The sequence below is a fragment of the Mus caroli genome, chromosome 10 (genome assembly GCF_900094665.2).
Source record: "Mus caroli chromosome 10, CAROLI_EIJ_v1.1, whole genome shotgun sequence".
In the NCBI taxonomy this organism is placed as follows: Eukaryota; Metazoa; Chordata; class Mammalia; order Rodentia; family Muridae; genus Mus; species Mus caroli.
The window spans coordinates 78,682,663-78,697,763 of NC_034579.1; the positions used below are offsets into that span (position 1 = coordinate 78,682,663).

The 15,101-nt window shown below is 45.6% G+C and overlaps 1 protein-coding gene across 4 annotated transcripts in view; it reads left to right on the forward strand.

Annotated features, from left to right (window-relative positions):
* The window catches only part of Rfx4 (regulatory factor X4), a 138,901-nt gene extending 131,339 nt beyond the window's left edge, over positions 1-7,562 (forward strand). For 2 of the 4 annotated variants that reach the window (XM_021174600.1, XM_021174603.1), the window contains exon 18: positions 5,986-7,562. In XM_021174600.1, the coding sequence (XP_021030259.1) occupies positions 5,986-6,258 (273 nt within the window). In that variant the 3' untranslated portion in view covers positions 6,259-7,562. The remainder of the gene's footprint in view (positions 1-5,985) is intronic. The other 2 variants (XM_021174601.2, XM_021174602.1) reach the window with 2 other exon arrangements.
* Positions 7,563-15,101: the final 7,539 nt, after the last annotated feature.

Here is a 15,101-nt window from a genome sequence, read left to right on the forward strand (position 1 = left end):
CTTGTGGTTCATGGTTTCATTAGTCTCTATTTGTAAAGTGCGGTAAAGTTAATTATATCGTATCTGTGCCCAAATTGGGTGAAGTCAGTATTGAAAATATCCCTGGTCTAGGGAAGGTCTTGTCCAAAGACAAAGCATCCTTTGTTTCATTTTCCATTAACATTTAAGGAACTTGCACCTCTAGGCAATTTGAAATAGATGGGCCCATTCGTTCCCATAACAACCTCAGAGACAGCGGTTTTTCTCCAGTTCTTAAAGATGAAGCAGCAGCCACAGAAAGCTGTATGATCCAGCCAGCAAAGCAGATGTGAGCACAAACTCTCCAACTCCCAGCCCCAGCCCCATGCCAGTGACCTAAAACCACTGTGCTGGGGGGCAGCAAAGCCTAGAGATTGGTGAGAGTATTCTCAATAAATGCCCAGTTCCGAGAGAGAGAGAGAGAGAGAGAGAGAGAGAGAGAGAGAGAGAGAGAGAAAGAAAGACACATGCATATCCAAGTTTTTTGATTTAAGGTTAAGTGTACAAGGTTGAAACCCACTGTAGGCTTGAGTAGTCTTAGTCTCCCAGAGCAAAGGTGCCACAGTTCCAGTCCCTGGTGAAGGAATAGCACTGTTCACTAAAGTAGGTTCTTGGGGATGAGGAAGAGGTAGGTCTAAACTGAAAAAAATACAGTGTTTTTAAGGAAATGGACTTGGTTTCCAGCATAAGAATGCCTGTAAGTCAAGATTGCAAGTTAATACCTGCTAAGTTGGCTTGAAAGAACCATATGTCCAAAGACTATGATTGTCACACTCCCCGCACTTACATGATGAAAACCATCTGAATCCCCTTGCTGTGTGTTCACAGAGAATGTGTACGTGCATGCTGACAGCACTCACTTGCTCAGCCTGTGCTTGCTCATGGCCGACACAAAGGTAGACCTCCAGGCCGACTTGAGTTCTCAGGACTGCTGAATTAGTGGAGAAGTATTTCTGTGCCCCAGTCAACCCTTGTCCATGCAGTCCTTACCCTGTCAGCAACCATAAAAGTGAACAGGGTCCCACAAGTCACATGACTAACCATCTACATAGCCAGGAATGCACTCAGCTGAGACAGCAAAGCAGTGCCTTTCTATCTGAATGGCCCAAGAATGGCGTGACCAATGAGATCTTCATCTGTCTGGCTCCAATCACACACAGCCAGGGCTGCTACCAAGTTCTCTTATTCCATCTTGGCCTAGAGTAAAGGAACACACACATACACCACACACACACACCACACATACACATATACCACCACACACCACATACATATACACCCCCCCACAAAACACATACCACACTCATGCACACACACATACATATACATACCATATACACAAAACACACACCATACACTCATAAAATATATACCACACATACAAAACATACACATACCACACACAAAACACACACACATACACACCTCACATACACAAAACACACACACATACACATCATACACTCATAAAATACACACCACACATACATAACACACATACACACCACACACACTCATATACACACTATACACAAAACACACACATATACACACCCACAAAACACATACCCACACATCCACACATACCACATACCACACACACATCACACACACACACCCCACACATACCCACACACCACACCAACACACACCCACCACACACCCACCACACACACACACACACACACACACCACACACGGCTAGGAAGTCAGCACAGTAAAGTCCTTGCTTTACAAGCACAATGGCTTGCCTTTGTTCTCTAGAACCCATATAAAAGAAAGCTAGATGCAGTCAAATGTGTTTATACCCAGGGTTGGGGAGACAGAGACCAGCAGATCTCTGGGACTCAGTGGCCAGTCAGCCTACTTTGGTAAGTTCCAGGCCACTGAGAGACCCTGTCTCAAACAACAACAACATCAACAACAACAGCAACAGCAACATTGTCATCACCAACAACAACAACATGGTGACAGCACTAAAGGAAAACCCCTGAGGTTGTTCTCTGATCTTAATGTGCACAGGGACACACACAGACATGTGCCACATATGTATATGTGTGCGTCCTCACATACTAATCAGCTGTAGTGCTGCAAAGCCTTTGAGTGCAGAGTTAATTTCCCTGGGTTCAAATCCCAGGTATGCCTCTGATTAGTTCTGAGTTTCAATTTATTCATCTGGAAAATGAGATAAATTATAATATAATATATATATAATATGCAGTAATGCTTGACAGGGTCCAGTGGCTGTGGTCAGGTAGTTAGTATAGATTAGAATAAAGTCTGGTGCATGGTTAATACTATTTGCATTTATCATTCCCCTTTGATATCCAATTATAGTCACCTTCTATCTTACATAATTACACAATTAATATGTGTTCTCCTCACTGAACTGGCTCTACAGAGGCAAGAGCCAGGCCTTTCTGCTCACACCTCCACAGACTCAGGACCTGAGTGATTTCCCAGGATATACTTGTCAGTGAAATGAATGACCTTGTTTGAGCACTAAGTTGTTATGTGGCCTCAAGCAGGCCATTGTCACCACTCATAAAATAAACATTGGGACCCTCAAGTCAGCCACCGAGGGAGGTTCATGTGAAGACTAATAGGACAGAACCCTATGTGCTTCCAAAATGGAGAACACAAGTAACGGCTAAAGCATTGTGAAAACTTACAGCATGGTTTCTAAGTGACTGTGCACCAATTCATTTATTCTTGACCCAAAGAGCTCAGCAGATGTAGACTGTCTGACAAAGAGTTTTGCGGAGCCACAACCTCTTTTGGAAGAGGCCAAGAGGAAACCTGGGGAGGCAGTGGTTGGCGGGCCTTTGGGATAGTGAGAGCTGCCTTTCATAGAAAAATGGCCTTGTGCTCCTGCTTCAGCCACCTTTCACCCCCTGCTCAATCTCGGAGCATGTGGTGAGAGGCAGGGATAAAGGGCTCACTCTGCCCTTTCCATGTGCAGGAAAGTTGGCCCCAGGAGTGGGGAGTTGTGTCCCAAAATAGACTTCCTAATACAGTTCCAAAGAGGCCAAGAGTCAGTCACAACCAAGATGTACTTACAACATAGCCTCTAGATGACTACTTTAAACACCCCCATACACACACACAGAGAGAGAGAGAGAGAGAGATTGAGAGACTGGTAACTTCCTGTCATGGACCCTCCACAAAAGCTCCTTTATTCCAGCCTGAGTTCTTGGTACTCCAGAGTTTGTACCCAGCATGCTTAAGGGCCTTGCATGAAGCCAGATGTGGAAGTGTGAAAGGTGAGGTGGATGCTCCAGGATAGCCACTCCACTTCCAGCAGACTACACACAAGTCTTCATTGGTCACATTAATCATTAAGCCCAGGCAGCAGGCGCTTTGCCTATCTCCCCTCTCAATGGTCCCTTACACCAGGGGGTGAGCGGTCACTGACTCATTTGCAATTAGCTGACCTAATGGGACAGAATTTTCCATGCTGGTAACAGAATTGTATTGTCACACTGGAGATATTTTGAGCCAGTCTCATTTCCAGGCAATTGCTCTTTTGCATCTATGACACAACCTCTGGGCACAGCTGTGCTGTGAGGGTCTCTGATGAGGCACAACAACTACACTCTCTTGAGTTTGGTGGGAAGAGTTCCAAGTCTATACTGTGACATTTGACCTACCCAAGCCAAGGTCAGAGGGGACTGGGTCAGAACCAGGAGGCTTCCAGTGGCCTGGGTCAACATTCCAAGGCTCTGAGAAGGAGGAGGGAGCTTGATGAGGAAGGAGGTGTGTGGTGACAGTGGTTGGGAGTGAGAAGTATGCTACTCAGGCTAGTCAGACCGATACAGAGGAATCTGTCACCCAGGTGTGGGTTTTCATTGTGTTCTGTGACACTGGGTATAATTCCTACTTTTCCCATTCCTACAATATGTGTTTAGATCCCATGACCCTAAAGGTTCTTTCTGTCAGGAATGGCCCAGTGTATATTCACCAAATATGACTAGCACCTATTAGGTGACAGCCTCTGTACCAAATTTTGGGACCCTACAGTGAACACAACAGGGAGCATCTGAACATGGGCCAGTGAGAAGCCGCAGCTGCCAGACAGGGTGGAGATGGAGGGCCTTTGGTTTCTTGCGATAGGATGCCCAGGAACACCAAGGAGCTGACTGCGAGCTCGGAGTGAAAGCATGGGCAAAAGGCACGTGTGGTTGGAACTGGGCAAAAGGCAGGACCAGCTTGTGTACCCCTAGATAAAAAGGGGGCCTCTACGCCAGCAAGAGTCCCAAAGAGGGGGTCAGAATGACCTGCACTTGTGAGAGCATTGTTGATATTTCTTAATATTATCTTTTTAGTGCACCTGAGATCTTGATTTTTTTTCTTTCTTTCTGAGAAACTCTATTTACAGGCCCGAGGGCCCACCATCACTCCACTCAAATAGTATCCAGTGGGTCCCCTCACGCTGCACGGCACATGGGTCTGCACTGGGGTGGCAGATCTGATTTGGGATTATGAAAGCCTTGGCATGCTGTCTGTGGTCTCCTTGGCAACAGCACTGGGTCCTTCTCCCTGGAGTTCCTAGACACCCTCTACACCCTCTTTCTTAAAGGCTCTTTGCTTGCTTGCGAAGTGGCTGTCCTTTGCTGTGCAAGGCATGTGGTCCGACCTGCGGGAAAAGCTCTCCCTGCTCCACCAGAAGCCCCTTTGAGCTCTGAGTAGCAGTTGCTCTTCCTGGATTCCAACCCTCCTCTCTGTCCCCTGCTTCCATCCCTTGTGATTCAGCTCCAAGAGGCAGAGGGGCTCCTTTGCCCGCCTCTGGGGAACAGCCAATGTTGTCTCCAGCACTTCTGCTGTCTAGGTTTCAGCCTGTCTGTCTCCCTCACAGGAGGCAGCCTCCCACCTAATCCCTTGGGGCTCCACTCTCCAACTGTCAGGGAAGACAGATGGGTAGCAGAAGCATCCTACAGCCTCTCCTCCTCGCTGCCCTTGTCATCCTTGTTCACTGGCTCCCTTTCTTGTTGGCCCTGAGCTGAGCAAGGGCATCTTTCAGCTGACAGTGCCTGCAAATGTGAACTCTCAGAGGGAGCCTTAGCCCCTCCCCTTCCTCCCTTCTGATCGTTGTAACAGGGCCAGTTCTCAGGACTGTGCTTCTGACAGTGAAGAATGGAAAAGCAGCTTCTCAGAGACCCCTCGCTCATCCCTACTCTTTCTAGAGATTCTTCCCTCCTCCCCTGCCAACACCTGTTCCTTGGTCTGACTTGCCCCCAAAGCAGCCCTGTCCTACCTACCCCCACCAAGCCCGTCTCTTCTTGACTCCTTCCTCTGTATTCGCACAGAGCCCAGTAATTTACCATTTCCTCCTTGCTCAGCTTCCAGGACTCGAGCAAATGTGAACCTAAAAGAAAGATGTTCCTTAAATGACAGGCACTAATAATAACCTTTGAAGCTGCTGGTTTGCTTTCTCTTCAAAAGCCTGTTTTTAGGCTGCAGTTCATGATTGACTTCAGCTGTAAAATGCTATTTTTAATGTCATTGTGTTTTACCTGGGAGCGCTGTTCTCTTGGGTTGATGGAATAGGGCTTATCGCATCTCCATAGGGAATGGCAGAACTCATGCCCACGCGGCAATCACACTCAACTGGACACACTTGCTGGTGTGTACGTACACATGAGGTACACCCACCACCATCACCACGCCCCCAAGGCCCCACCCCCACCCCCATTATTCCTAGTTGGGGATGGCCCTCCCATTACAGAGTTGGAGCACACAGTCAGTCACTGGTCTGTGAGTGAAATATCAGTTTGACTCTGGCTCTGAAGACCTTAAGACTTTCTCCCTGATTGTTTCCTTGGACCAAAGTTTCCTCTCGCTCAGTGATTCTGTTCCATCAACTCCCGAGAATAGCATCTTGAAATGTTTTAGCTTAAATAAGATTGCCGTTGGGTGCACATAACTTCAAGCTAACTTTAATTTTGTGGACTTTTTCTCCTCCACAAGTACCCTTTCAATAGCCCCACTTCCAGGATGGAACCTTGTTTGATGAGCAGTACTCCCAGGCTGCATCCTACCCCAGTGACTCCCCGATGGCCAGAGGTGCCAACCGCCAACGCATGCTACACAAGCCCGTCTGTGCATTCCACGAGGTATGGAAACTCTAGTGACATGTACACCCCGCTGACCACGCGCAGGAATTCTGAGTATGAGCACATGCAACACTTTCCTGGCTTTGCTTACATCAACGGAGAGGCCTCCACTGGATGGGCTAAGTGACTGCTTTCATAGAAATCCATATTTAATATTAATAATTAATAATAATAAACCCAGTACCCACCCTCCAGAGACTTTATTTCAATACATCATAACTTGTGGGCTGACCTAAGCATCCATTCTCCTAATGAACAAGAGGATGTTCAACGTGGAATGAATAGACTTTAGTTCAGAAACAGGAGTCACTAAAAGTCAGTGCGATTGGGTTTCTGTAGCCAAGCCAGACTTGACTGTTTCTATAGAGCACTATCTTGGGCAGGCCGATCCGTGCCTTTCCCCTCTGTTCCATGACCTTGCATGGCAACCACTCCTTGTATAGGGTACTTATTTTCTTGTTGACAAAGCTCTTTAGTCTTGAAGGATGGATAGTGGAGCCAGAATCTGGTTTGTGTTCTTGGACGGGCACATAATTTACCAAGAGCATTCACCTTGCCACCTGTCTGTCTGTCACCTCGCTGTACGGTTACCAGCCCTCAGACATGTAATCCACATCCCTACTTCCTGGTGACGTCATTCCTACTTCCTGGAGTCCCTGGAAGTTTTTGAAAATGCTAAGCTCCCTGCTAAGTTCCATTCGTACCTGCCATATTACCTGCATTGTCCTGGACTGTAAGCACTGTTGTTGAGGGACCGAAGAGGCCTGTTATATATTGCCTTTAGTTGATTGATGTCTGTAGGGACCAGTTCTTCTATGTACAAGGATTTGTCCTAAGTTTGCACAATGGCTAGCATCAGCAAAAGGCAGGAGAGAGTTTTCTTGAGTTCTGTGAGAAATGTGGATTTATGGCACTAAACACTGTCCTCCGCTGTGTGACTTTGTGAAGCTGGATGGAGCAGACTTTCACTTAGCAAGCACCAAGTGTGAAAACAACTGTCTGGTTTCTTCATAAGACTAGAATACTTTCCGACACTTTGCTAGAAAAAAAAATTCAAAGCTGTGCCTTTGAGTCTATACTATACTGTGTATGTGTGGAAATAAAAAAAATGTATTGTACTTTGGGAAAAATTTTTCTTAGGTATTTTTTGTCAGATTTGTAGCTATTTGTGAGGTTTGTTAGAGATTAACATAGGTTTTCTTTCTGTATTATAAGATGCACCAAGCAATTATGGTGGACCTATTACCCTATGGGTAAGAAATAAATGGAAATATGACATCGGATGTTTTAGCAAATGTTCTGTAAATAAAATGTTTGATCACACCACCCAGTGTGATAATCATGTCTACAGCTAAAATGGAAATAGTTTTATCTGTACAGTTGTGCAAGATATGGATGGTTTCACACTCAAATAAAAAGTATTGAAATGACCAGCCTCCGTTTTTCATTTGCACTTGATATGCCGGGTGTGTGTCTCCAATATGAATTGGTACCATTCTTAAATCCTTGGGGTATGAGTAGGCAGAACAAGACTGAAAGGTTTTGCTGGGTGTGATTGTACTTATCCAGGATCTCAGCATGCAGAAGGCTGAGGGCAGAGAATAGTGAGTTCAAGGCCAGCCTGCATCCTGTCTCAAAAGAACAAAAGCAAGAGAGCGAGCAGGCAGGCAGGCAACAAAAGCCTTGTGTGGCTGTGTGTATGGTTTTGTTACTCAGTCCCGTCCCGACTTGTCCTGACTAATAATGATGGCGTGAGCACCGACGAAGGTTTGTAGAGGACCTGTTCTACAAACTGGGATTTGTCCTATGTCTGCCTGTCGGCTTCTCTCAGGAAAGAGTGAAAAGCCTCTTCGCTCTTGCAGCAACTGTTCTTCCTTAGTACCAGCATCAGCAAGAGTTCCCCTGGCACTTAGTTCATTATGCTTTAATGATTGTGGGGTGTGAAGATATTTCAAGTGCATTGCTTTAAACGAGAATTAGCTGAGAGGGAACATTACTGAGTTCATAGCAAGAATTATGTTCTCCTCCAGCCCGGCGTTTCCATTCTGTACCGAAGGGATACAGAAAAGCAGGGTAGAGGAAAGAAGTGGTTTCATTTTGCCCAGATTGTTAAGGATCTAGGAGCTGAGAGAGATTTAGAGGCATAGATTTGCAGAAGCCCATGCAGCAGTGACTGTGTGAACCCGAAGGTATGAGAATGTGACAGCTTAATTTGCATTCTGAAAGATTTCTTTTTAAAGCCAAGCCCTTGCATGCTATTACATAACATGTTTATACCTGCAAGCTGATTTTAAGATGGAAATTATTTATGTTATACATAGCCTCCCCTTAAATATATTCAGCTGTGTTATTCTTAAAAAAAAAAAAAAAAAAAAAAAAGCGCATGGATATTGGGTCTCATTCTCCCATGGTAAATTGGTTTGACCTTTTGTCCACAATCCATTAGCTTTATATGATGAAAGCAAGAGAGAGGATGAAGGAAAATTTGACTTTAGCCACTGTTGAGAATAACCCTCAGGATGACCAGCCTTACTGGCCACTCAGACTTCAAAGTAAATGCTGTATCAACAGAGGTGTGGTAAGTCTGACCTTTGTCTTAATGAGTACAAACACAAAAAAACAAAACCCACAAAGCAACAACAACAAAGCCAAGTCATTATCAAATTCTCCAGCCAGGTAACAAGATAAACAACACCCGTTTACAAATAACAGCCAAAGCTCACTAGCTGCATAGCACTTTGGGTGAAAACTTGTCACCAGGCACAAGAGCCTGAGGCCAAGAGATGGAGAAGGGGCTCCATGACCCTCCCTAGTGAGCAAATGTGCACCGGTGCCCTCACAGCACAACTAGGAGTGAGTGACTGATACAAGCAAGAAGCAGCTTGAGAAGATGGCAGGAGGCATAGAGCATCCTTTCCAGTGCTCAGGGCACCCGTGTGCTCCCAACCGTCCTAAAACCTTCACCTTAGGAGATGGGAAGCTCTGACTAGGAAAGGAGACAGCTGTTGTAGGGCAGGACCCAATGTGCCTTCTCTTTCTAGTGGTTCCTTTCTAGTCACCAGAGTGCGGATGGGTATGCCTGGTAACTGGGAGTGGGGCCAATCACTTGTCAGAGAAAACCAGAAGAGTTTTGGCAATGGGACTTTCTCTTGAAAGGGCCTCTGACAGCTTGAGACTGGTTGAAGTCATGATCGTCAGCCAGGATGGCTCACACGCGTTGCAGCTCTGTGGCATCCCTAGCATTTGCCCTGTGTCCTTTACCAGGCCTGTAGTCCTCCCAGATCTAGATAGGAAGGAAATGTGTGGCCCCTCAGAGACCACAACCGTGCAAATCCAGAGTGACTGCTATTGAGGAAACCCAACCATGGGGTTAAAGGCCCAAATCATTAAGGGTAGCCATTGCTTCACCATCCTATGACCTTGGATGAATTACCTCCTATTCTGGGCCTGAAGCAGGTATGTTAAATGGCACTGAGACTTCAGATCATGGTGTTTATACTGAAAAAGCAAGACCTTTGGGAGTGAACAGTCAAGCTAGATTGGCAGCTGGGCAGTGATTCAAGAAAGCAGTTGCAGGGAGAAGATACTGGCTTCTCCAGCCGGTGCCAACACACATACTGAGTGAGGTCCATGCCTGCAAGCTTGGCTGGTACACCTGCCCATCACCACCAAAGACCCCACAACTGCCTCCTGTCCAACTCTACCCAGTCTCCCTCTCCCATCAGGAATCTTTAGCCCTCTGTTCAGAACTGTCTTTAGACCTATCTAAATGGCTGCCGTGAAGCTGGAGATGGATGGGGAGCCTCAGGTCTCTGTTCCTCTCATCGGCAGATGGCAAGATTTTTAAACTATTGGACCCTGGGAAAGGGCATGACATAACATTCCTATTATAGGCAAAAGGGCAAAGGAAGGTGTTGCCATGGGTCTCCTAGGAGGAAATCTCTGTGAAATCGAATGAGATTTATCGAGATCTGAACAAATGGCTCAAATATATAATTCACTAGAAGCTTAAAACCATAAAGGAGGTACATTCTGATTTGGTCTTAATGTGAAGCAGTGGTGAATAAGGCCAAATCTTGGTCCCACCAAAGACAGGCCGTAGCAGGGACATTCCTATTCTAGAAAGGATGTGACTTCATGGATCAGTGGATGCACTGTGACGGAGGCCTCCACCTCGCAGCTCTAAGGTTCAAGGACCTACTTCATGTGAGCCACCATCCCTCTCTCTACAGGGTTCCAGGGTATCTAGACAGGCGAGCCATTATGTAAAATGGGCACTTCGCTACAGCCTACACTGTACTGGCTTTCTTAGCAGACAAACCTTCCCCTCTCTGCTGCTGCTTGACTCTCCGTGTAGTGTGTGCAAGCTCCCTGTCACTTTGCATTACTCTTTGAACCTTCTCGGCTTTGGCTCCTTGGCAGTCTCCCAGGCTCAGCCAGCCTGGACACTGTCCTTGGGGATTCCTCTTGTTCCTCAGAGGTCACTAACCTCCTTCCCCAGCTCCTTCTCACTCTCTTCTGGCACCCCAGAACTCCCTCCCAACTCTACCACCCCACATTTTGCTGCTGCTGGTGTAGGTGGGGCAGAAGTCGTGGGCTGGAGTTAAGAGCTGTTGCTAGGAAGGGAGAGTGGGTGATGAGAGGAGGTGGGCAGGAGAAATAGGACTCCCCAGTCTTCCGGCCCCCTTTCTCATTAGAAACGCTTCAAGAGCTAACACCGGTTCTTTGAGATCTATTATGGGGGAAAAAATTCAGGTCTGACCAGGACAGCAGGGGTGAGAAGAGAAAAATCAGCCCCAGACAGCTGCACGCCCAGTGGATGGTATTTATAACGGTCTAATGGAAAAGCCTGACAAAAGCTTGAGATATGTTCATTCTCAAAAAACTGGCAAACTGTGCCCCTCTGAAGGCTGGTATCCAAGACGTCCTGGCACGAGCCTAACCTCGGAGGGAACAACCATGAAAGCAGGCCCCTGCCTCACCTTCCTCAGCTCACTGAGTGCTCTCTGACAGCTCTCAAACACACCTATACTATTGCTTGGGGATCTTCGAGGTACTGGTGTCTCAGATGTATCAGACGTTATCACTTCCCTGCCCTGCCTGACAGTGCTTCCCACACCTTATTCCACCCCCTTGTTCAAGGGCACACAGCTTAAAGGGCAGCACTATGATCCGGATGCTACCCCCAGGTCCATCCAGGTTCCTTCCTGTCTCCCTTTGTTCCCATCCCACCCTACCCTGTTGCTCTCCTCAGAGCAACTTTGGAGCTTTTAAATCAAGCTTGGCCGAAGGTAATACAACCAAATGGGCTCCAACAGACGTTGTTCAGGAGTTCTGGGAAATGGTGCTCATTAAAGGAAGGCAGTTCCTAAACGGGACTCCAGCTCTTCCCTGCTCCCCACACCCACCCAGGTGGCACTGTACAAGAATGGCAGCTTTTCCGCTGTCATTTTCCAAGGAAGGCAAGGCCAATGCAGGTGCAAGGGCCAGGATTTGGTTATTCTACAAAGAAATCGGAAGAAAGGAAATCAATAATGTTTTTCGTGTTTTGTTTTTTAAATCAGGTCTCAGGGGGGATTTTTATTACGTTAAAAAAAAAAAAGCGCCACAGGGAAGGATCAATGAGCCAAGCTTTGACTAGAATGAAGTCATTGGGGTGTGGGGGGGAAGTAGGAGAGGGCTTGGCCACCTCTTGCTGTTAAGGTCACTACCCTTTGACAGAGGTGGCCTCTGACCTCCACAACCCTACAATTCTATTTTGACTGATCCTGAAACCCATGAAATTCAGATGTAGGCCCTGCCCAGAAGTTGAGCTAAAGCTGACTAATATGGGAAAAGCCCCCAGTGTGTACCCCCAGCTGAAAGGAGCTGGCAGTTCTTTGGCCAGGGATGCAATTTATTCTGTCCTGCTCCTTTCAGGGAAATGCTAATCCTTCATAGGCTACTGGAGGGGAAGACTTAACTGTGTTGATGATGAATGACAATAATCCTTTGTCCACTGCTGCCTCCTCCTAGGGTTGAACCTTAAGAGTTTAATCAAATGTTGGTAAGTAAATTAATGCTTTACTGCAGAGGGAGGTGCTGGGAAGAAGGGCTTGTGAGAATGTATTTCCTCTGACATGTGAATTTCAATACACTTAATTGCAAAGGCATTGGTTTGAAGAGGTGTTGAAAGAGAGCTTTAGACTCCTTATTTACACACACACACACACACACACACACACACACACACACACACACACACAGAGGCTGAGTCACTGTCTCAAACCTGTATGGTAGAATGTAGTATTAAAGAAGCTAGTTACTTTAAAGTCACACAAATCAAGCAGTATATTGGGGTTTTCTTTCTTTAAAAGATAAAATAAAACAACAGGGCTGTCCAGACCCAGCAGTGGGTACTGTTCTCAACACCAGCAGCAGGCAGCTCACAACTGCCTGTGACGCCAGCTCCAATGGATCTGACATCTCATCCTTGGGTGTCTGTATACACACATGTACACATGCCCACCCGCCTATACATATATACACACATAATTAAAAATAACAGAAGTGGCAGTAAAACAAAACCAAACAAAACAAAATACCCCAGGAAACACAATCTTAATCCTGAAGATTCAGAGTGTCTTTTTAAGCCCCCCCCCCCCCCCCCCCGCCATTTTGGTCCAGCTAATACTGAGCATGGTCACTCCATGCCCATCCTATATGCTGACCACACTGACAGCCATCTCTTTTAACACTTAAGAGGTTCCACAAAAACAGGTCTAATTATTTTCATTGCAGCTGAGCAGGTCAACATCCCAGGAGTGTAAGCAATGGCCTTAATGCCCAACGACAGAGTGAACATTCATGAAAAGCTTTTTGGCTTCTGGGTTTTCTGTTGGTTTGGAGAAGGGTGTCCAGGCATTTGACAAGCCATCGGCTTTCTGAGAATCACACAGTGGGGTCAGGAGTGAAGAATCGGTTCTCCATCTCTGAGTCTTCTTGTTGATAGACAGTTCTGCACTGTCACCCAAAGGGCTGGATTTTCCCAAGAGAAATGTGTATGGGATTCCAAGTCAACAAGCTGCAAACAGCCGGGTGGTGGTGGTGCACGCCTTTAATCCGAGCACTTGGGAGGCAGAGGCAGGGGGAATTCTGAGTTCAAGGCCAGCCTGGTCTACAAAGTAAGTTCCAGGAGCCAGAGAAACCCTGTCTCAAAAAAAAAAAAAAAAAAAAAAAAAAAAAAAAAAAAAAAAACCCAAACAAACAAACAAACAAAAAAAACCAACCAAATCAAACCAAACCAAACCAAAAACAAGCTGCACCAGAGCTGACCAACATTCCAGAACTTGGGAAAATAGAAACTCCTGAAGGGCAGGGCCCATTTCCTATGCTAAATGTAAAAACCTATTGTGCACAGTCAGTGCAGATCTATTTATTATAAGTTATTTGCCAATGACTCAAGTACAGGCTCAAGTGAACAGATTACCAAGGCTGCCAACATTTTTATTGTTCATGCCATCACATGCGGAGGTCAGAGACAACCTGCACGGGTTGCTTCTCTCCTTCCACGCTGTGGAAGCTTGGGATGGGGTGTTGGGCTTGGCAGCAGCGTCTTTGCTGTCCATCACAACAACCCACATCCTGCATGCTTCTCCAGCATTTGCATCTCACCAAAGGTGTGTAGAGCAAACCTCCTCCAAGAAAGCTTTTCTGATTACCCCTTTGCTCAACTACTTCTTTTGATTTTATGTTTAATTTACTCCTTATCACTAAAAAGAACTCATTTTCTGTTTGGTTGCTTCTTATATCCGTTAAGGATTGCATCAATTGTTGCTACTTGTCTTTATTTTGTTATGGCGTCTAACACAAAGTGATGTTTCCAAAAAAAAAAAAAAAAAGAAAATATTTGTCAAAAGAACAAACTATACTAATTAACTTGTTACGAAAGGGTGACTTCATCCTTCCTTAAGAAATGAAATGAACTCTCATTTTACCAGATTATTCATATTTCTCAAAAACAAACAAACCAAAAACCAAAACACCAAACCCTTTACATGGACAGGGTTTTGGGAGACCACCCCAAAACTAGTTCACTAGGTAATCTTCCAAAAATATGCATTTGCTGTTGATTTTAATGCTAACTGCTGTTTAAATCAACTGGGAAGCTGTTGAAATGCCCAGTACCCGGGCCTCAGCATAGACAGACTGAGTTCATCTCAGGTGTGTCCACACAAAGAGATGTACAGAACCTACAGGTAATTTCCACAACCCCTCTCATGCATATGCATATGAGTATGCAAATGTTGTTTCATTGTTTTAGACTCAGAGGACTAAGATCTAAAATAAGATCAGGTCAGTCCTGGTTGCCCAAATTGAAGACCCTGGGTGAAGAGAGGGCTAAGTGGCTGCTCCACACAGGGAGGTGGTGGTTGCCAAGTGACCGGTCCTATCTTGAATGAATGGAATTTTCTGAACTCCCTTTCTGGAACTACGGAACTGTTTGGTTTCTAAATGTCTGCCTCTAAGGAAAATGGACAAAAAGTATGACAGAGAGGAAGCATTGGATTCTAAGAGTGACAGTGTCAGGGTCTCCTTAAAGGCTTTCGGTTTGCCACATCTTAAATACCCCACTGCCATGACAGGAGAAAATTCTACAGCAGGTGATATCATAGTCCAAAACAAACACACATACAAAAACAACAAAAACCCTAGTATCTATTTGTAGGCCTTTTGATTGGCCCTTACTCAAAAGGCCATAGGCATCTTGATATCAGAATACGGAGCACATTTGTTCCTGAGTTATACCATTTATTAGCAGATTTGTTCACCTATGACCAAAGAGAATCATAATCAACACCCCAAACTCTCTCTCTCTCTCTTTCTGACTCTCTTATGTATATACATATATATATATAGTGCATATATAATATATACAGACATATATATAGTGCCTATTCTATTGACCTTACAGATAAGTTATGTGGAAAT